This window comes from Ambystoma mexicanum, chromosome 7p (assembly GCF_040938575.1).
Source record: "Ambystoma mexicanum isolate Mex_15411 chromosome 7p, UKY_AmexF1_1, whole genome shotgun sequence".
Classification (NCBI taxonomy): Eukaryota; Metazoa; Chordata; class Amphibia; order Caudata; family Ambystomatidae; genus Ambystoma; species Ambystoma mexicanum.
This window is the reverse complement of record NC_090939.1, coordinates 223,992,759-224,015,151: the sequence shown is the minus strand read 5'-3', so window position 1 is coordinate 224,015,151 and position 22,393 is coordinate 223,992,759. Positions and strand designations below refer to the sequence as shown.

Genomic DNA, 22,393 nt, shown 5'->3' with positions numbered 1-22,393 from the left:
CATCGGGTGTTCAAATTAAATGAGAGGTCCATAATCTCTCAGTATTGTTCTGTAATTGTTGTGAGAGTTCTTGTAACGGGTCCAAATACCCTCTGCGTCGCAAGCGAAGGAGTGGCGCAGCTTGCCACGACATTTAATATAGAGTGGTAAAAGTGCACTGTACAAAGATTTGCACCCATACATCTACTTTCTGGACTATTATAACTTTTTTTCCAGCAACCACAAGTCGTATTGCATTGATTTATGTGTCATATTTTGGATAATTTCCAGGCGATTTTGTTGATATAAAATTCCTCAATCTGCGATTTAGGGGATTGTAATGACAGCTAAAATGGGTTTTTGGCTGATCTGAACATGTCTGGATTTTAGAGTTGGCGGACTGGTGGGGGGAAAATTAGGTATTTGGAGAGTAAATTTAATGTTCCTAATTATTATGCTTTTTGTGCAAATGGCAGAAAATTGCCACAGAGCTGTGCAACATGATGCCGAAATGGCCGTCATTTTATTAAATTCCCCATGATTATCTGAATATATATATATATATATATATATATATATATATATATATATATATATATATATATATATATGAAGTTATTAGTATATCCTAAGGTTTTTGGCACATAACTAGATTTTTGCCAAAATTTGACATGAAAACAAAAGGGGATTTCAAAGGAAAGTTGCCATATGTCGGTTCCAGACTCTAAACCAGTCCTTGGAGAGGGGCTGGAGTTGGGACGTGAAAGAAGGGTAACTGTCCATTCCTGGGTGCGAGAACTCTTGCAGGGAACTCCCCAAGATTGTTAACTTGATGGTGTCATCACTGCTATATAAAGTGGATGGACTATGAGGAAAGCAAGAAAGCTCCTAACATTACCACAGTTAAAGGAGCTGCTAAGACTGACCATCTGACATTCACAAGGAAACACCAAAAGGAGATTTTGCAGAGATTTTCTCTGGGTAGAGCTGTCTATTGCTGGGGAGACTTAAAAGCTGACTGGACTCTATGGTGAAGAACTGGGGACCAGCCTTGAACGAAGAGTAGCCAGACCCCTGCCCTATCCCCTAAGAGGGTCCTGAAATGCAGCTGGCTTTCCTGAACTTTAAAATAGAGGTTTTATATGTAAGTAGAACTGAACCCCAGGAGACCAAAAGGTGGGGGAATCTGCTTGCCTTAAATAGTTTCCCTTTATAGTGGGCGAGAGGCAACACTGTGTAGATCCTCGGTCTAATTAAATAAAAAGATGAATTTAATTAATTCTCCTTGGCAGAACACCACACAGTGATTTTTGATCAAATTCAAAATTAACAAAGCCCATTCCCAGTGTGAGCTGAAAACTATAGCCTGTAATGTAATTGGGTAATCCCATTTGTCCTGTTCAACTGACTTCTTTAAGGAACGACGTTACCCCAAAACTCGAACAATCCCCATTGTTGCTGTCCAGCTTCCCCAACACAGGACTTTAAGTGGAAGGGGAGAGGCGGGGGGTCTTAAATCCAAACTTCTTAAAACATCCCATTTGTTACTGTCCAGCTTCCCCAACACAGGCCTTTAAGTGGAGGGGGGGTCTAAAATCCAAAATTCTCAAATCATCTAACTTTTTACCATCCAGCTTCCCCAACACAGGCCTTTAAGTGGAGGGCGGGTCTGAAATCCCAAATTCGTAAATCATCCCAATGTTTCTGTCTGACTTCCTCAACACAGACCAAAAGTAGGAGAGGATCTGAAAAACCCACTGCAAAAATACCCTGTGTTTATTTACTGCTAGCCTTTTAAGCACACAGGAAAATCGAAATTGCACAGCACTACATTTGTAATTGATTTTGTTCACTGACCAGCTCTAATTATTTATTTAATTGAAATTGAGATAAAGTACTGTGATTTGGGTTTTTCCCAATTAATTTGTGTGATTTATTTGTGTAACAAGTAGTTAATTGTAACCCACAAAGAAGGTGGCATGAGTAGTCTAGTGCAATTTTGTATTCCCTATTATTAAAATAAATACAAACATATTTCCTGTCCACCGGCCTGGTTCTTGGCTCATTGGAAGCTCAGGGGGAGAGATCTAAGGGGCATGATATGAGGCTGAGATAGGGCTGAATAAAGGTACTGTATTAACTGTTTATTGTATGACCCTTGTGGAGGGAAGGAAACCCTGTGTTGAGGATGGCCCCTCAATAAACTACTTCAAATTGGGGCTTGTGGGCACGGTTTGGCTGGCTAGTTTTGACTCATGACAAGTGCACTGTGACAGACCATTCATTTGGATGTAAGTGCATTAAGGTGGAAGGAAAGTTGTCCTTGTTTTGTCAAAGTGACATAAGGACTTGAACCCGGATTTCCAGGGTGGTGTATAGGTGATAAATTAAGATTGAGTAAGAATTAATTTGCATTTGGCATTGTGAGTGGAAATTAAGTGGGAACAGGGAGATTTTTGCCCCTGTGCAAATTTAATTCTACAAAAATTGCAAAAAGATTTTTTTTTAAATTAATACAATTGAATTAAATGATTCCAGGAGACATTTCCTTACTAAACTGTTCATTCGTGGTGAGTGGACAGTGGTGGATAAAGGGATCTGGCAAGCTAAAATGATGCAAGATGTCACATGAGATGGAATTGACATTTGGTGTAAAGGTGGGTTATGGCACAAAGCATTAGAGGCATTTTAAATGACACATAATGCTCAAGAAGAACCGAGTCAAATGGCTCAGCTCGCAGTTATACTACACTTCCACTTGCATTCAATTGAAGAGCGAGTGAAGAAGAGTGAGGCCTGTAAGCGGAGTCAGACTGAGAATCTAATTGAGGCGCAGAGAGAACTTAAGCAGTTAGAAGATCAAGCACAGCAGAACCACAATTTCACCTCATGGAACAACTCAAAAATGAGTTAAAAACCCAGCAGCAAGGGAATGCAGAGCGTAAAACACAGTTTTCTGCACCGCAAATTGCACATAAAGAGTGTGTGGAAAATGGGAGCACACTGCAACATAAGGTATGTGATCACACTAGTTATAATGGAGAGCTGTTAGATGACATTGTGGCCTTTCAATTACGAATTAAGGAAAAAACAGTCAGTTAATTATAAAAAGGGTTGATTCCCAAAATGACTTTGATCAGATATATCAGCAGGTACATACTATAAAACAACATAAACTGGTAAAGGAAAACGACCTCTTTAACCAGGAGATTAGTGTCCTTCCACTAATTAGTCAGGTTCTCAGGAACTGACTGAAAATAGGCAAGAAAATGTAGAACTCATGGAGCAAGCGAGGCAAGTGGAAGCTGACCTGCTACAGGCAGCGCAGTGTAGAAACGTGCAAGAGAAAGAGATTGGTATTTTGAAAGCATACTGCTTTCAAAATGACAATGAAGGCTGAGAAAAAAACCGAAAAATAAGTCAAGTAAGAATGAAAGCAGGGAATTGAAAGATTGAGTAATGACCTAGAGTAAAGTACTCGAGGCCAATCAGGCTCTGGTCTCAGAGTTAAAAAGCCAGCTCTCTGAACACCATCAGGAAATGAGGACAGGTGTGAGAGTTTGGCAAATGAAATTGAAAAATACAAACAGGCATTGAGGTACCCTGAAGAATCAGCATATGGGAAAGGGCCCTCCGGTCCAGAGGTGAAGCCCTCCTCATCAGGAACCTCATGCCAGTTAACCACAACTTCCTATGGGTCGACTGAGACTCACATCATGCTTTCCACCTACCAAGCCCAAGGAAAAATGAGGCACACTGTCACAACTATCAGACATGTCCCCTTGCTTCTCACCTGATCCTTCTTTGCTTGAAGAGGGAGATCCTGTCTTCAATTCCTTCTTTCCTTTCTTCTTCTTTTTGGAGGTCTTTCTGTCCTTAACGATATATGGTCTGTAACGAAGGGAAGCCACTATGTCTGCCTGGAAGAACAGGCCGATTAGGGGTCCCTTCCCTGGGAAAGCCGGGCTGGGGAGAAGCCACTGAGGGCCAAAAACCCTGGAGTGTTGTAGCATAGATTCAATGGGTAATCTAGGCAAGAACCAGGAAGTAAGAACAAAGCATTGCATGCCTGGTATTAGAATGTTTTGCCAGCAAGAAACAGACAAGGTAAATCCAGAGTAAACAGAAGAGAACCCACAGGAGGAACGTGGAAGGTGGAGATCCAGAAAACTGAGTGAGAATCCAAGAGACCAGGAAGACGGGAAGAACCACAGAGGAGCCGAGGCACAAAACAGGAGGCGGGGAAAGCAGGAAACAATAGGCAAGCGAGGGAGGCACAGAGGGAACAAGGAGTAACACTGAATTAGCGTCTTACCCGTAGAGGAGAGTAAGAGGGTTGCAATGCGCCACGCCGTGTTGACCGAGAAAGAATATTCAGTCTGGTGGTGGCCATGTTGGAAACGACTAGAGTGCTACCGTACGCTCAGGCTGTAACGTGGCAGCATGCTAATGGTGGAAAGACCATCTATTCCAAAGGCGCCACAGGGTGAGTGCTGTGACATACCTAGACTTACACAGGCCTAGCCAACCTGATCCAGAAGGCCAGTCCTTACCTAAGATTGAGGAGTACTCACCTCTACCACACAGAAGGGAAAGTGGCCAGAGCAGTGTGTCCTGCGAAGTAAGGAATAATCCAGTGAGTTCTTCAGTACATAAAAACTCCCTTGATGAGAAAATGAGGGAGTTGGACTTAAAAAAATTAGATTGCAGAAAGATCACCTAGCTCGCTTCGCTAGAGAAGAACATTAAATCTTCAGTCCAGGTGGGGCCTTTTAAAAACCTCTGTACATTCAGGAGAGAGGAGGCCCCTAAACATCCTGGAAGGAGGGATGAGGAAACTAGGTTCTGTCCTGGGCCTGAAAGTAACTACAGGGAGAGTGACCATGAGAGTTCACTTTTTCCCGGGCAAGAGGTGTCCAGACCCTGTGGTTTTGGGAGATATTCCCTGTCTCATAGAGCTAGGGAGCGTCTAGAAGACAGGGAAGGGAATACGAGTAGCGTTTCTGAGTCAGAAGACGATTGAAGAAAAAGACAGGGAAACAGAGCAAGGGTTTTGTGAAAGACCAAATAAGACAAATCAAGGCCATAAAGAGCTTCCTGACCTCATACCGCATGAATCCTAAGTCTTCATTGTGTGAGCAACTGGAGCATTATGAGCAAATGATGAAATCATTCCAGATCAGAAATTATATGAATTGTATGGCATTTGCTAACTGGACTTTCTCACCGGAGTACTCAAGGCTGTCTATAATTTGAGGTGTGGGGAGGATCAGGCGCTTTGGGAATTTGTGCAGGAGTTGAAGCAGGCATTTGCTTAGACCTCCCGGCGGGTGAACACAAATAGCAGGGAGTTCATGACTACATATTTCCATGAGCTCCCTAAATACATAATGACTCAGTTGGTGCGTGATTTTCATGAGCACAGGACCCTGGGTTGGGTTATTGAGCAGACCACCAGTATCTATGAGTTTCAGAATCCCTCTGAGAGTAACCCCCCCCCAAAACACCCAGACCATCTAACACCCCTGCTTTTGCACAAGTTGCAGAGGTAGAAACGACCCCTCCATTTGATCTGGAAACAGGGAACCTAAAAGTAACCCTCCTGCCAACAAGCAAAATGGAAGGCAGAAGGGACGCCCCCAGCCCTACACAATCAAATGGTAGTACAATGATCCCTCAGACCCTGCCACCTATGTAAGCCGTAGGTATAAGGGTAACAAACTATTCCTGGGGTATGTATACACTCCCCCAACCCAAGGGGGCCGAACGAATCGAGCGAGTACTGCCCCAGAATACTTCCCTCCAAACTTCCCTAAGGAGAAAAGTATCACTCCACTTCACAATCTGAACTATTTCCCCAGATATCCCCAGAACCAGAACTACCAAAATAATACTCCTCTCTCTCCCCGGTTCCAGGACAATAGATCCCTTCACCCGGGAGAAGGGGGATTCAGGATGGAAAATTATGGGGGGAATTTCCAGTACCCAAGCTTCTCTGGGAGAAGGGGCAACTACCCTTTTTGGGAGCAGCGGAGCTATGACTCAAGCCCTCCCTACCACCCAGAAATGGTCCTGCAGCTGGAGAGACAGGTCTAGCAACTGACCGATGACCTGGGGCACATGATGAGGCCCCAGTCCAACCCTCAACACAACCCTACTTCCCAGGATTCCCCAACACCCAGGGCTGATTCCTCGGGGGGAAACGACAGGAGGAAACCTCTGACAAACTACAGGTTCCTGAGGAGGGGGCCCGGGTGGAGGAGAGATTCCAAGCCCTAGATGAAGCTTCCTTTCTCACGCTAACAGAACCCCTAAAAGCCTCTCAGTCTGAAAGTGTCTCTTCTACCCCCAAAATGGTAGAACCAAAAGAGAAAGGGGTAAGTAGGACAGGCCAAAGAAGAACCCACTTTGTGGCGGAGATCAAGATCATCCCCTTAGAAAGAGAAAAATCCCTGGCGGAATCAGGTAAGCAGACCTTCTCTTTAAAAAATGGGGGGATCCCTCCCAAAGAAAAATGGGCCCCAAAAGACTGAGTGGAACAGGGTTGTATGGAGACCAACCCAGAACAAGAAACTCTTCAACAGCAAAAAGGCAAGCCAGACAGAATTGAAACTGAGGGGGTGTCCTTTCTCCAAACAGGTCCTGAGAATTGTCGCCAGGTAAAGGTGGACAGCCAAAGTGCCGGAGAAAAGGAGGATTCCCCAACGACTCCCATTGTTAGTTGCAACATTTTATTTACAGATTCACGACCGCCGACACAGAAAATCACCCAAGATCACAACGTGTCAGAGTTCAATATTAAGAAAATGACCATCGGGCTGTCAAATAACTCACACTTTCTTTGCACCTTGGAGGACAAAGAAGGTCGAATTTATGCACCGGTCAAGACGCACGGTCAGTGTGAATGATCAGCTCTGGTGGATACCGGATCCCAAGCCACCCTCCTGTCCAAAAAGGCCTTTGATCAACTAAACTCAGGACAGGAGAGGGCCACCAAATTCCCCTCACAACACTTCCCGGACAACTCCAAAATTTAGTTAGGAATTATATTTCCGCTGAAGGGACTGCAGATCTGGGAATAAACATTGGACGGCACCGAGTAAAACATCAGATGAAAGTTGTGACTCCAGAATGTGGAAGTGTTTGTGTCAGAAAAGGGGAGGTAGAGTATTCGAATATCCTACAGGGTAGGACGGGGAAAAGGTATGATAAAAAGATGGATACCGTGTCTCACCCATTGGTGTGCCACTTCCACTCCCAGAGGACCCCCATCCAGGTGATCCTCCCTCACTGGTCCACCCCCAGGCACTGGATGCAATAGCGATTGCTGTGTCCTGGCCACCTTGATGACAGATACCCAGGGACCAATAAGTGAGACACCTTCAGGTTTCTCACATACCCTTCCCCTAGGCGAGGTGGATATACCTGCACTTTTTCCAAGTTCTTGGTTCATATGACCTGGAAGAGAACAGGGACGAGAGATATCCAAGAACTCTTGCATATTCCACAGGTTAGTTGGGGTGGTGGTGCCATCTTTCTCTTTACAATAGCCTATGAATTGGGATCTAAGGGTTGTTTTGGGTTTAATGTTTTCCAGTCCCATATTGGGGAGTTTTGGGAGTAGGTGTTCGTCTGCCATGATCTTTGGGGTAGGAAATCTCCAAAGGGAGGCGGAGGTTCTTGTAAGAGAGTAGAGAAAATGGGGAAATCTGCCCCACAATGACTTCTTCGGGGAGTCCAGGAATGATAGTGGATTATATTTCACAGGACTCACCTCGGATCTCAATGTGTACTGGTATTTTGGGATACACCTCATTGTCTCCATACAATACACATGTCACTCTAGCTAGGGCCGCATTGTCCAGATCTTTGGTTGTAACTAAGTCGGCCTTTAAAGCGGTTTGCTAACTACCCGAGTCGACCACAGCCCTTACTTGTCTTCCATTCACCCACACCTTTTCATAGGTAAACTCAACAGGAGTTTGACACAGGCAGAAACTGAAAGTTTCCAGCTCCTCCTTGGGTTCTTCCCATTCTTCGTCCTTCAAACAGCCTATTTCCATGGGTTCATATTTTATATTCTTTGGGCAGTGTCTAGCTAGACACCCGTTTCTCTACAAGAATAACATATCAAAGGAGGTGTCTACTTCCTTTTGAATCCTACTTTCTACTTTAATCCTTAGCCATTGGATCAATGTTTCTACTTTCTAATCTCTCCTAGGTATTCTTCTTTACTCTTTTGTGGTCCCCCTTGTTTATCTACTCGTTGAGGTTGAGTTTGATGGATGGACGTATGGTCCTTCCGTTCTTCCCATCAATGGGTCAGGTGGAAGTGTTTAGCTGCATCCGAATGGTTCTGTGCAGTTTCAATGGTCATGGCTAGAGTAGGCCGATTTAACTGGAGGACAGATTTTTCTAAGAACAGAGGTAAAGAATGCGTGAATGGTTCTAAGGTAATCATCTCTGTTAGTTCCTGTAAGAACTTGTTATTAATCCATAGGGCCACTGTGTTTTTAATGTGTTCACCTCGTCCTAAAGGTGTTACTCCTGTGTTCAACTTTATGGCTCATAATTCTTGTTGGTAAAAATGAAAGGCATGCGCCACTCTTTTTAGTAACCCTTCTTTGATAGATAGAACGGTCGCTCCCTGTGCAAGGTTAAGTAGTTGATAGGAGGTTTGAAGTTCGCCTTTCAATAAGGGTTACAAATAACAACATAGTTGCAGGTTTTCTTCCCATCCTACTTGGTTGGCTAGGCGTTCACAATTTTGAAAACTATTTCATAAATCTTCGTCTTCAAGATATTGCTGAAGTACGCCCGGTGGTAGTAATGGCCTGGTTTGTAACTCAATTAATTTTGTCACATTTTCTTGGAGCCTATTTTCTGCTTGTATTTGATGGGCCGGTAATTGGCCAATGACGTTAGCTAAGTGGGCCATTTCTTCTGATGGTGTAAGGATCCCTTCTGTAGTATCTGAATTTGAAAAATGACAGCTCTTGATTCCATCGGATAAGAATCTTCTGAATCTGAGTGTGTCAAAGGAGTAGGCTGTGGAATATTTGTTGTGAACCCTGAGGGTCCTGCAACGGATGAAGACTGGGTCCCAAAAAAAAAAGGTTCAGAGGGAGGGGGGGCTCAAAGCACTAGGTTGGATAAAAGAAAACACAAGTCGAACTTTGAGGATTATTCAGTCCCAAGGCTGAATGCTGTAATGGGACAGAGGAAGTGTATCCAATAACACTTGTGTTTTAAAGAATAGATCTTGTTTACTAGGTGGAATACACAATTGAGAGAGCAGCACCTCTGTCAGTGTGGATATGCAATCAGAATCTAGGAGATCAACTATTGTATTTTCCCCTTCTGGTGGTATCACAATTATTAACATGGGTTTTCAATTTTTATCAGATGAATCATATCCCACATTGACACCACATGTAAGGTACTCATGGTGGCAACAGCAAAGACAGACACAAGTGATCACAGTTCCAGGGTGTTTATTAAACTGTATATGTGGGTTGGAAAAACACCTAACCTAAGCATGAATTTAAGATGGGAGCAAGCTACGACCATCAAATAATAAGGCCGTCCTAGTGGCGTCTTATCACATAAAAAGGGCCTATACTAAGAAAAACCTATTGCCAATCCTTACGCTAAATACAAACAAAGAGTGTGGGATAGGATTCACAGGAAAGAAAGAAGTGTTCACAAATAATAAGTCAGGATGCGGTAGTCGGGTCTCCCTTCCCCACGTTTTGAGCACGGGACACAGTAGGACTCTGGAGCACAGCACACGCTCGATCATTCTCAGCATGAGCTAACAGTTCTGCTCTCAGCTTGTCAGGGCTTTCAGTGGTTAAGTCTCTTTTCTACAAAATGTCTCTTGCCTCGGAGGACCTGATGTCTTCAACAAAATAATAAACAAAAGTTCCTTTCTGCTTGCCTTTGGCTGATGCCTTTTCATGCCTGGATACCCCTCTTCTGGCCTCAGGCCGTTCAGTATTTAAGCTTCTCCCAAAATATAAACAAAAAGGTCAATGAAAATTCCAAAGTTCTTCTCTGATTGTCTGTGTTTGTGTTATACCTTTTTTAACCCTGGATCCCCCTCTTTTGGGCTCAGACCCTTCTCGATTGTTAGCCTCCCTCCGCCGGGTTCACTGTGGCTTTCAACACAATGGGGGTCATTATGACCCTGGCGGTAGCCGTGCTGCTAAATACCGTCACGGCTGCCACCGTAGTCATAAATTTTCCGGCACCCGGGAATAAGCAATTACCGGGGGATTACAGCCCCAGCAGACCCGGTAATTGTCCATTCCCGGGCGTCGGAAGATATTACTCCCCATTCCCAATGAGTCCCTTTGGAGTCAATGGGAATGGGGAGGACGGATGCACCAGCACCATTCATGAATGTTGCTGGTGCATCCGTCGAGGTCTGCAGGTGGTGCCGTTCCACCCGGTCAGACCTGGTGAGCTGAAAAGCTTCCGCTCACACAACTCGTAGTTTGCCAGTCCAGAAACAACAGTACCGGCAAGCTTACCGGTACCGTTGTTTCTGGACTGGCAAACTTATAATGAGGCCCAATCTTCTTTGTGACATTCACAAATCTTAATGTCTTTTTAAACAGTTCAATGTGGACATCCCTCTGCCGGGGTCACTCTTGTCATCACACTGTTAATCAGGACTTTAGACTTCACCCCCTTTTATCGGCATCCCTCGGTCGGGTTCACTCTTGCCAACTTTACGATGCAGGATTCACTTCCCTAAGCTTCACAATCACCTGTCGGTCAAAGGCTTTCGACTGTACAGAGGATATTACTAGACCCCTATAAGACAACTTTGACCCCCTTTTCGCCTTTCTCTCAAGGCCTTCTGGTTACAGTAGTTCAACAACAGGGTAATCGCCCAAAGTCTCTCGAGTGAACACCCACTTGGTGCTTGACTCTTTTATGCTGGCTTTCCTGTTGCGTATCAACAGTTCTTTGTACTTTCTTTAATCAGCTGCTTGCTACTTTCGTTCAACACAGTTTGGTTTCTTATCAGCTATCCCCTCGACTCACCGGCTGTGATGAACCACCTGGCTTCTTTTGGCTGTGAAGTCAAGGCCTGTACCATGGCGCTGAGCGTCTCTTTTCCAGCCTGGTTGTCAGTGCAGGACGACCCCGTGTACCGTTGACATCTGCTGCAACACACGCTGGCTATTGTTTGCGGCCTTACGATTCCTTCTACAGATGTTTTGCGGGCCTGGTTCGTAAACAGCAAGGTCACTTTCCTCCTTGACACCCTCTTGATTTGAGCTGTCTTTCTCCTCCTCTTGAACTGTCATGCTGAGTTAGCTCTCTCGTCATGCGGTCTGCCTTGCTTCTATTGTGCTCTCGCGCTCCACCATTTATGCCTGTGGGAAAGGGAAAGGGCCGTCAGGTGTGTGTTATTCTCCTAAATTGGCTGACTTTGCCTTACCCAGGTATTGGGACATGTCAGGTAAATGGCTTTGGTGTTTGTCCGTCATCTTTTGTGATGTGTGGAAGTGTTTGTGTCGGAAAAGGGGGGGGTAGAGTGTTCGAGTATCCTACAAGATAGGACGGGGAAAAGGTATAATAAGAAGGGGGATACTGCGTTTCACCCGTCGGTGTCCCACATCTACTCCCCGAGGACCCCCCATCCAAGTGATCCTCCCTCACTGGTCCACCCTTGTTAGGCAGAAACCTGTGCAGTTCCTTTAGGGACCACTGCAAAAAGTTTAAGACTACAGGTGTTAGCAGTAAACCCAATTGGTAGCAGTCTGCACCACCCAGATTTACCTGGTAGCTGTGGCTGAGCAGTCAGACTTCTCTCAAGAAGAGTTAGGCAGTATATAGAGTATACAAAATAGGGCTAAAAATAAAGTAGCACAAGCAAACACTGACCAGAGCTTTGGTATAAAGTATATAATAATTTATTTAAAAACACACTTGTAAAAATACACTGGCACTAATATGTCAAGCAAGTTCAAACACAGTCACTAGAAATATATACACCTCCCTAATTAATTATTTGACAAGTCTAAGTTAAGACACCACTTATTTAGCAAAACAAGGTGAGCATGTAACCATAGATGGCACTCCAATAATTTGTTAAAAAAGGGAGAGAGAAGGCAGAATAGGAAAATCATACAGTACCAACACTTTTAAAAAACCACAGCAAGTCAAGAAAGGCAGGGTCTACTGTAGAGCAAAAAGTTCATAGGCCAGGCCCACTCTTGGAGAGAGCAAGGCGGAATGTGCCCAAGATCACACAGTGGAAATGCACTCAAAGTCTTTGCAGGGAAAGTCAAAAAGAGGTTGGATCAAGTTAGAAAGGTAATGTTAACAAGTCTGAGGTCACCCCAGGATAGAGAGTCAAGGATTTACGGGACACCTTGGACAGTCTGTTGCAAGGGAGACCAGGCGGAACACAGTTCCTGAAATGGTGAGAAAGCTCCAGCGGGGGCAGTTGTTCCTGGCAGCAGATGCAAGTCAGGGCTTCGTCCAGGGGAAGAGAAGATCTCGACGTGGAGGAAAGCTGGAGGTCGTTGCACTGCCAGGGAAGAAACCAGCCGCGGAGTTTCCCGGTTAAAAGGTACTACCCTTTTATTTGCGGTAGTGGTGAAGCGTGGCTATCTGGCCGCCGTGGTGCTTGGCACGGGCGATTCGACCATGAGACGATCCAGGAAGGCGAAAAAGGCAAACTGGTTCGTCCCACCAGCTCAAAGGGAAGAAGACTCTCCTGGAAGATCTTCTCTGTCATCGGGAAAGTGGTGAGTTTCGTACAGCAGGGCTCCACCGGTGGTGTCGTCATTGTAGATGGCTCAGCTTCTCCCCTCGTCGGATTCTTTAGGTCCTGTGGCGACTTCTGAGGTTCCAGTCCCCAAAGCCCCGCTTTTATGCAGCAAAACCCCCATTCATCAGCCTAGCTGTCAATCAAACATGCTACGTGGGCCAATCACACAAGAGTGCGACTTGAGTTGCCAAGGCAACTCAGTCCAGGGTGCCTATTCCCCCCCTCCCACACATCCTGTAGACCCAGACAGAGTGGCACCACTTTTGGAGGCTTCTGTGCAGAAGCCCGCCAAAGTGGAACAAAGGGCTCGACTTGGGTTGGAGTTTCAGAGGTGAACGCAAACGCCATTTTAAAACCGAGTTCTGGCAAAAAGGCCCAACCGGGGAATAAATATTAAATAAATAACCCAGCGGTATCTTTAACATTGCACCAAAAAGTGGTGCGTTTAAAATGAATGGGAAAATCCCATATTCCGGAGGAATATTTTGCGTGGTATCCACTGCAACCAGCCAGAAACTCGACAAGGGGGGACTGGACAGTGCCCCCTTGGAAAACAGACCCAGGGTCAATCGAATTACCCCTACCAGTACTTCCACAATATGATGGTTTGTACTGGTTCTGTTCACAAAAGACTAGTAAAGCCAATGGTGACTTTACATGCCCTGGGAGACAGTAGTCAGTCCCAGGGTATGGAGTCTATGTTTGGGGGTCACTATGACACCCCTGTGTTACTGCACTGAGGGTGCTGTGTAACACACTTACCAAAAACACATGAAGCCTTATGGAGTAAAAGACCCCATAGCCCAAAAAACACATTACATAGTCAAAGGACATTCTCAAATCATGCCTAAGAGTGGGAGAAAAAGAGTCTCACTCTTAGCAGGAGAAAAAAATAAACCACAAAAATCCAGCAAAGCTGCTGGGGGACTCACTAGGTTTGGGAAATTAGCCTTTACAGAGAATTCTCCCTAACAACCCTTAGGAACTTGATCCAATAGCGATGGCCGTGTCCTGGCCACCTGGATGACAGATCCCCAGGCACTAGTAAGTGAGACACCTTAAGGTGTCTCACAATGCACTATGAGGGAAAGGGAAGCTGCTAAAAATCACCAACAGGAGAGCTGCAAAAAGATTACCAGGGAACAGCTGCCAGAAATCACCAAAGAAGAACCACAGAAAATTTCATCTGGAGGAAATATTGGAAGGGCTGAAGATTTCTATTGCTGGGGAGACTAGAAAGCAGAGGCTGTGATTCTTCACTGGAGGCAGAGAGAGAGAAGCGCTGTGGGATCCAATTGATTGAAGTTCTGGCAAGAATCCTGTTTTCCCCCCTACAAGCGAAGCTGCTCAGTCCCTGAGTGCCAGGCCCAGAGATTTCCAAAAGTAAGTAGATTGCCCAACAAAAGGTCAGCAGGTGGATCATTGGTGGGTTCTTTTCAATCAGCGGGTTGGGGCCAACTTTGTAGATCCTTACCCTATTTGACTGAACATAAATGTAATTAATTCCAATTTAGCAAAATACCCCGGTGATTTCTGTTAACATTCGAAATCAACAAATCCCATTCCAAGTGTAAACTGAAAACTATAGCCTATAATTTAATTGGGTAGTCCTTTTAGTCCTGTTGACCCTGACATCTTTAAGGAAGAGGGGTATCCTTGTCCCTGAACTAGAAAAATCCCTAAACTGCCAACCTGCCCAATGCAGGCCTTTTAAGTGGAGGGGGTCTGAAAATTCAAAATTCCTAAATCATCCCAATTTTTACTGTCCAACTTCCCCAAAACAGGCCTTTAATTGGAGGGGGGTCTGAAAATCCCAAATTCCTCAATCATCCCCATTTTACTGTCCATCTTCCCCAAAATGGGCCTTTAAGTGGAGGGGGTCTGAAAATCAAAAATTCCTAAATCATCCCCATTTTACTGTCCATCTTCCCCAACACAGGCCTTTAAGTGAGGAGGTCTAAAAAACAAACTTCTAAAACTGTCCTCACTCTCTAGACCTGGCTACATGTGATGCTTGGTTTTTGTGGCTGGGGAAGAAGTGCTTGCAAAAGTGAGACCTTGTGTATCCAACATTGTAAACTAAACTGCTAGCCTTTTTAAGCATGCAACAAAATCTAAATTGCACAGCACTACATATGTAAATTGATTTTGTTAATTGACCATTGTGGGTTATTCCTTGAATTGAAATCTGTATAAAGTAGAGTATTGTGATTTAAGTTTTCCCAACCAACTTCTGTGATTTATTTAGGTAAAAATAAGTTTAATTGTGAGCCACAGAGAAGGTGGTGTGTGTAGTGTTAGTGCGATCTCCATTACTGGCAATTGAAATCAATATAAATATACTTTTTGTATCCTGGCCTAGTTCTTGGCTCCTTGGTGGTACAGGGCGAGGGATCTAAGGGGCATGTTATGAATCTGAAATAGGGCTAAGAAAGACCCCATTAAACAGTTTGTTGTGCGACACCTTGATTGGGGAGGGAAGGAACTCCTTGAGTTGAGGGTGGCCTCTCAATGAACCGTTACATACTTATGCGGCAGGGCCCAAGTGCACGCTATACTTTTGGCATGGAGGTTATTTGTTTACTTTTGCATTTTTAAAGCGCTCACACAGCCCGCGGGCATCCAAGCGCTGTTACAGGAATGGTTTGTTTTAGTTGCGTAGTTGTTTTTGTCTTAGTTGCATATTTGTAACGCGCTTAAACACGAGAGGTTTCTGAGCACGGTCCCGGGGATCAAACTTGTGTTGCTTTGTGTCATCTTGCTTCCAAGGCGAGCACGTTGCCACTGAGCTATCTTCCCGTTGTGAAAGGGGAATCTGATCAGCAGATTACCTTTCAGAGATGGAATTACCTGCATCATTTTTTTAAATTAAAACATTTTTTTTACAGCCAGGGCTCCTACACCCTTGCCAAATGGCAATCCATCACACCTGTACGTATGCCACCGCAGGCTGTGAGCATTCTTATTCCAATATGTTCACTTTAGTTAATTGGGGAGAGAGAGGCATGGAACTTATGATTGTGTGTTAAAGCTTTACATAAGTGTAATGCAATGTAAGTGGTCTTTTATAGTGCCTGTCTGCCAGTAGTGGTGGCATCGATGCACTTGGCCCTGCAAGTGTAGTCATGGTTACGCTGCGTTGGTTCCATCCTGTGGCCTCACGGTTCAAGCCCAGTGGCAGTTGGAGGTAGGCGGCTTGGCGGCTTGGCGGCGGGCTGTTGGGGGCCTAAATAAACTCATCTCTGGCTCCTGAAGGTATTGGGTGTCCTGTGTCCACTTCACAGTCGTAATGCATTGATATGGCAAGAGACAAATAATGAACACAGCGTCACAAGACACAGTCGGCGTTTCACATTGCTTCAAGAGACACGTAGGAAACGAAAAGATATTAATTTTACAGGAGATCCGCTTCGGATGTATGGAAGTGGCTCTATAACCCGCATTCTGTTAGAAAAGTGTAGAGATAGAAAAGTGACAAAGTTCATGAAGTTGGCTTACCCCCGAGCACCGAATTTCTGTGATAGACAAAGCCCTCCCCGTGACCCCGCCCACTAAACTTCACATAGAAAAACTGCTCTCTTTACCAAGGGGCCCGAGAAGCCAATTAGAGGCTTCCCCTCCCCCAGCAGCCTACCTGACGCTTTGTTTACCCTCGTCGAGAGCTGAGGGGCTGTGCAAGAGCCGAGATAAAGAGCTCAGGCCTGGCGGCGCTGGCCCAGTGCTCCTAAGAGCTGCAGCCCGTGTGCAGGAGATCAGAGGAAGAAGGCAGGCAGCATGGACTCCGCTCGCTACTCCCTGAAGGCGGCTCTCGCTCACGCCTGCCCCTGCTCCCGGGGAAGTAGCCACAACGCCCCCGGGCAGACAGACAGGTACGTGAAGATGCTTACATGGACTTGCCTCTGGGCGCTCTCTGAATTAGCAAATTGGGGGTACTAAAGTCTGGATGATGTGATATGCCCGGGATCACACAGTTTGCATACACATCTTGAACAGTGGACAGCTCCTGTGCCCAAGTCAGTTATTTAGCCTATATCGGGTCATTTCTTCTCCTGCAATTAAACTGCTTAAAACAGTTGTCGATAAATAGCTGGACCAGCTCCAGTATCGCTCTAAAACCGACCAGATAGCTCAGTGCGTTGATGCGGGTCAGGTCGACACAATGGCCATCACTAAATTGGTTAATAATAGCATCTGCATTTGTGCTTTGAAATGTTTGGTGAGATAGCGCCATTTTGAGTGGGTTTAAGACTGTAAATATTAGTTTCTGTGAGGGAAGACCCATCTTAATGTCACGTTCTGCCCTGCTTACACAGACGGTATAATGTACAAAGGTTACAAATATTAAATACAGAAAGGACTTTTGCCGCTACCCGGCACCCTTTTTCATGTTTGACCGTCTCTTTTTAAAAAGCACCAGTTTCTAAGCATCCCATGTTCTGGTAGATATGGGGCATGACACCGGCATGTAGAGAAAGGAAATTACACGCGGCACACAGTTTAGCCAAGTGGAGAAGCCAGGTTTAGACGTCGGGTATCATTAACGACTGGGCTGCATCTCCCCACCCACGAGGGTTTTAAATGAGAAAGCGTACACGATTCTTAGTATTGGGTAGTTTTCCAGTAGGAAATCTCCAAGACCATGACCTTCCAATCCAGAATCTAGGATATTCCCTCCATAAACACCCATGAAACCTATCAAATGATTTAGAAGGATCATGGCCGCACCACTCAAAAAGCATTGCATCTGTTTACCTGTTGGCCCCGAGAAAGCACCCAGTGCCCGACAAACGCAAGACTCTTGTCTACAAAAAAAAGCAGTCTGTCGTGATTGACCTTTAAATCAGGCTTGAACCGTGGGTAGGGGTACGCTCAGATTCCCAACCAGAAATCTAGTTTCCAGGATACTCGGCAGCACAACACCAACATAACAATTTGCTCCCACCTTACTCACGCGCTAATAGTTCATCTACTTATTCTGCACGATGGCCTACAGAGCCATGCTGCTCTCCCTAAAACCATTCACCACTAAAGTCACAGAGGTGGCACGCTGGTGTCCCCCTTTCCTTTCATCCCCGTTTCCTATCTATAGTTGATATACTGCCTGTGAACACTCCACAATGTCCATCTTTTCCTCTCAAATGCCTCACCATGCCTACTGTATGCTTTTTATGTCTCACCTGCAAGTAATTGGTTCACTGGAACAGCGCCTCGATGCCCTTGTGTTACTGCGCGCTTTATAAATTTAATAAATAGGTACAACTCACTAAGCATGTCTTCTTAGTGCTGTCCCACTGTGTCCCTAGTGTACCTGTTAATGTATCTGTCCTTGATATAATTGCAGTTATTTAGTCATGGGACTGGACACCCATACTATTTTAATGCATTAGTGGTTTATTTATAGTGTACCTAAACGCTCCATCTTCTAAGCATTATGGCAGAGATTGGAGCCCACGCCGCACAGCATCGTTTCGTTGCCCAGACGAGCATGTTGCCCCGGGGCTATCTCTCTCACCTCATGTGAGGGGGGGGGGGGTCCTTGTCAAAGCTCTCCTTCCCCTTCGTCCCGGGAGGATAGCTCAGCGGCAGCGTGCGCGTCTTGGAAGCCTCGATGCCTGCGGGCTGTGTGAGCGCTTTATAAATGTAATTAATTAATTAATTCATTAATTAAATACCAAAGACAGACCTGTATAAGGAAAACGTGAAATAGCATAGACACACACCTAATGCAGGATTTGTGATTTGAAACTGACTAATAGTTTGATAGTTTGATAATCATGAGAAAGGAGCTCAGAATGTGTGGTCATTTGTTTGCAGAGAACAGAGTTCACACATGTTTCTCATTTATCATAGGACTTTCTGGGGATGCTTAATATGAATCGTGAAAAAACTGCATTAGGTCAAGATGAATACCGAGAGGCCTGAGGAGGCACTATAAGTGTTAATCGGGATGAACTACAATATGTGACCACATCGCTTGGGTTGGTTTGCATGCGTATTGGATAAGATACCCGTTTAAAACCCGAAATCCCATATGAGATGCTAGTATGGTGCTATAAAATGTTGGGCCCGTTTTATGAAAATGTTTTCAATGGGGCTTTACCATGTTAAAAGATGTTTGTAAATCAGGGCCTTTGTGTCTTGAGTGCCGTCCTCTTAAATGAGGCACTGGGTTAGTTACCAATGTTTTTAATTTGTTGGTGTACATTTTGCACTGATTGAACGCACTGAGCTAATAAGTGTTGCACCAATTTTATCGCTTGCGTTATAAGTAATGGAGCTGACCGGTTTTGCCTCAATGTTGTCTGAGGCTCTGAGCAATATTACATACAGTTTTGCACCGATTAACAAAAAAAATAGAGCAAACTGTCTGAACGAGGTTTGTTGCTTTTCCCCGCTCCACAGATGCTAAGGATGATGTGACATTTTGCCTCACAATCAGCTCGTTTGCTAAATGCTCCAGTTGCAGCATATGACTAGTTAAAAGGAAACACCTATTGAAGCCAACAGGGCCCACATTGCCACCGATATAAGGCGGCGAGATGCATTTGTAATCAACTGGAATTATATCAGTATATGACAAAAACCCTGTTAGAGCGTTTCTGGTTCCAGTTGAAACCATGGAAGTCGGAATGTACATCTCAAAGTAATTTTGCTCAATTTTTGCCTAATGCCCCTTCCACTGCCTCAGAAAGTATGTCCGTCCCTTATTTTTGCAGCGGTTGCTTTTATCATTGAAGAAGGCGTCTGTTTACATTTAAAAGGCTATGCAATTATTGCGCATTTATTGAATACTATTTTAAGTTCGTGCAAAACAGAAGGTGTCAAGTTCTGGAAAATGTGGCGTTTCAGGCTGCTCTAGCGCGGCGAAAAGCTTTACTGGCAGCATGACCCCAATACTCAAGCCCTCACATGAAAAAGGGTAACCGCAAGAGCAAGCACGCGGCAATAATGCCTGTGCGCGCTGGAAGGCAGTGATTAATGTCAGACATCAGCTATCTGCAGCTGTATCTGCAGGGGTCAGCTCCCAGTGGCCGCCCCCAGCAGGGCGGTGCCCGGGAGTTGAGAGGTGAGGTCCCGGTCACAGCCCGCAGCCCCCGCAGGCCTCCTGCCGAAGACTGACAGGGTACAGTAGGGACATGCTCTCGCTCAAAGTTCACGTCAATGCCGCACGCGGCCCCGAGCCAAACAATGCGCCGATGACGGCCATTTCCTGCTGCGGCTGAGAGATGGCCCGAGCGTCGTGCCAGCTCCAAAATGCGGCCCCCAAAAGTAAAATAAACACAGGCTCTCTCAGCAGGGCCACGCCAATGATATGTGAACTCTAGAAGGCAGCAAGAAATGGCGGGGCGGGGGCGCGCCTCTTAGCAAATGTTTGCGTTGGGTAAAGAAGCGTGTTTTCAGCCCAGATATAATATGTCTAAAATTGAGAGACCCAATGCAGTGAATTCAAGATAGATACATTGGGCCTAACTCACAGAGCGTTTTCCAATGGGGTTTTGCCATTATAAAACGCTTCTGTGAATTAGGCCCATTGTATGTATACATTGGGGGACAGGAACAAAATATGTCAAAAAATTGTATGGTGCAATTTGATTCATTCTCTAGTCAAAACCTCCAACTTCTGTGAGTTTATTCAAACTCCAAAAACGCTGAAAAGATCAGTTTTCTGTAGATGTATAGGTTAGTTACTGACAGTAATTGCAAAACGTCCCCAGCACGACCCCAATAGTCCTAATGAATGATACACCATTAAACAATCCTATAATGCAGTTTCTCCAATAATCTAACAACAAAAAAAGTCTTCCACAAAGTACTGGTTCCAGTAGAAGCAAGCAGTCGACTGACATGACCATCAGGATAAGTAGTCTACCTTTGGCTTTTCTCAATGTATTTTGAGTGTCGCTTAGCCTCAGAATAGTTTCTAGGCACTTCTAAATCAGCACCAAATGTAAAGGTGAAAGGCAAAGAAAGCCTATTTTACAGGTTGGGTTACATCAGTTTTTGAAGTCATTGGTGATTAATAATCCAGGGTAATATAATCCTCTTGTTTTTATTTCGAAACACCGTATAAGTGGGTATAGTCCAGCGAGTTGCTTCCCTGGTGGATATTTCAGTTGCCCAGTCATATTCTGTCTATTGAAATCTGTTGTGTACATTATGCGTTTTGGAAAATCCACTAAACTGCTGTGGAGAAAGTTCCACTTGAATACACATCTATTTTATTTATTTATTTGTATATGGTTATAAAATAACCTTTACAAAAATGAAAAATACAAATACCATTAAAATCAATCAATCCATAAATACAGTTTTAACAAGCAAATACTAAAAATATTATCACAAAGCCAAAGAGTAAAGGCAATACATACACATCTATCTTGGAACTGGTTCCTAATGTTTGATGGTGTCTATTGATTTCAGTTGCTATTTTTAGCTTACCAGTAATTTGATCCCTTTTCCTTTGCTGGACAGGCATATTTCAGCATCCCAAAACCCATATGCCACAAAAGTATATCCAGTAGAAACCATGCGATTTTGGCCAACTGGACTCACCACCAGTGTCAGCGAGATGTCTGCAAAAATAATCTCGCCTGCGGCTGATCTTGGGCACCTCCAAGAAACTAACACTTTTCCAAAGACCTGCCTTCGGCTAAATAAATTTGTGTTGAAGCAAGGCTGGAAATATTTCCAAAGGCCGAATGGCAATTAATGACAGGCATTTTCCAGGATTGCTCTGTAATTTTCGTGGCGAATGACAGGCCCGGGGAGACTTAACCGCATGCCATTTATCTTTTCAGCACCCCTGCATTATGGAGACCCTGGGTCCTTGCAGCCGGAGACGAGCGGCTAGAAACAAGTCAACGGCCGGTAAGTGAGGATTGCTCCAACATCTGCCCCGAACAGCCCCGCTTTGCGGACAGCGCCAGGCCTTGAGCGAGCTGGTCCCACGTGAATACGACCACTGGGATCCGCTGTGCAGCCAAGACTGCCAGTGCCCACCTAGTATGTGCAAAAGAGAGAAAAGTTCAATTTTCTTTCTTTATTTTTTTGCACATTAAAACCCAGACTTTCATGGTGTCAGTCGTCTCTGTAAGCATTGTGATGACAGCACCATGCTGGCTTGAGTGGCAAAGGAGAACTTTGATAATGGCCCTCTATAGACACATTTAATGAGGAAGTAGTAGAGGTTCATCGGGGATGAAATCGTGCCAGCATTCAGGATTATCCTATTTATTTGTATGTATTATTTGTCGCTTCACAATGCTTTCTGCTATCCAACTCAGTAGTTCCTATTACGTTTTTGAAATTTGATTTTAGAAAATGTCCATTGCAGACAAAACGCTTTGAGGTACGAGGAGACGCAGCTCACAAGGGGGAAGTAAAGTTGGTATAAGCAAGACAAACTTCTCAATACATTACAAAAAATTAGAAACTGGAGATAACATATATTGTATTTGAATAACTGTAATACAAAGTTAATTCTAGGAATGTTTTTCGTAGAGTTCTACATCGAGTTTTTCTCACAAAAGACATTTCATTATATTTCTTAAACTTTACAAATCCACTAATTTCCTTGACGCCTGTTTAGTTTTTTTGTTGGATTGTACATTGTACTCACTT

The 22,393-nt window shown here is 44.6% G+C and overlaps 2 protein-coding genes across 8 annotated transcripts in view; one reads left to right on the top strand and one right to left on the bottom strand.

The window, feature by feature from the left end:
• The window catches only part of HLCS (holocarboxylase synthetase), a 1,696,783-nt gene that overhangs the window by 1,537,687 nt on the left and 136,703 nt on the right, over positions 1-22,393 (bottom strand). The window lies entirely within an intron of this gene.
• RIPPLY3 (ripply transcriptional repressor 3) overlaps positions 1-22,393 on the top strand; it is a 44,169-nt gene that overhangs the window by 6,682 nt on the left and 15,094 nt on the right. The window contains exons 1-2 of one of the 2 annotated variants that reach the window (XM_069636094.1): positions 16,361-16,641; positions 21,571-21,640. In XM_069636094.1, coding sequence (XP_069492195.1) covers positions 16,547-16,641; positions 21,571-21,640 — 165 coding nt within the window. In that variant the 5' untranslated portion in view covers positions 16,361-16,546. Of the gene's footprint in view, positions 1-16,360; positions 16,642-21,570; positions 21,641-22,393 lie in introns of those variants that run through there. The other variant, XM_069636095.1, reaches the window with a different exon arrangement.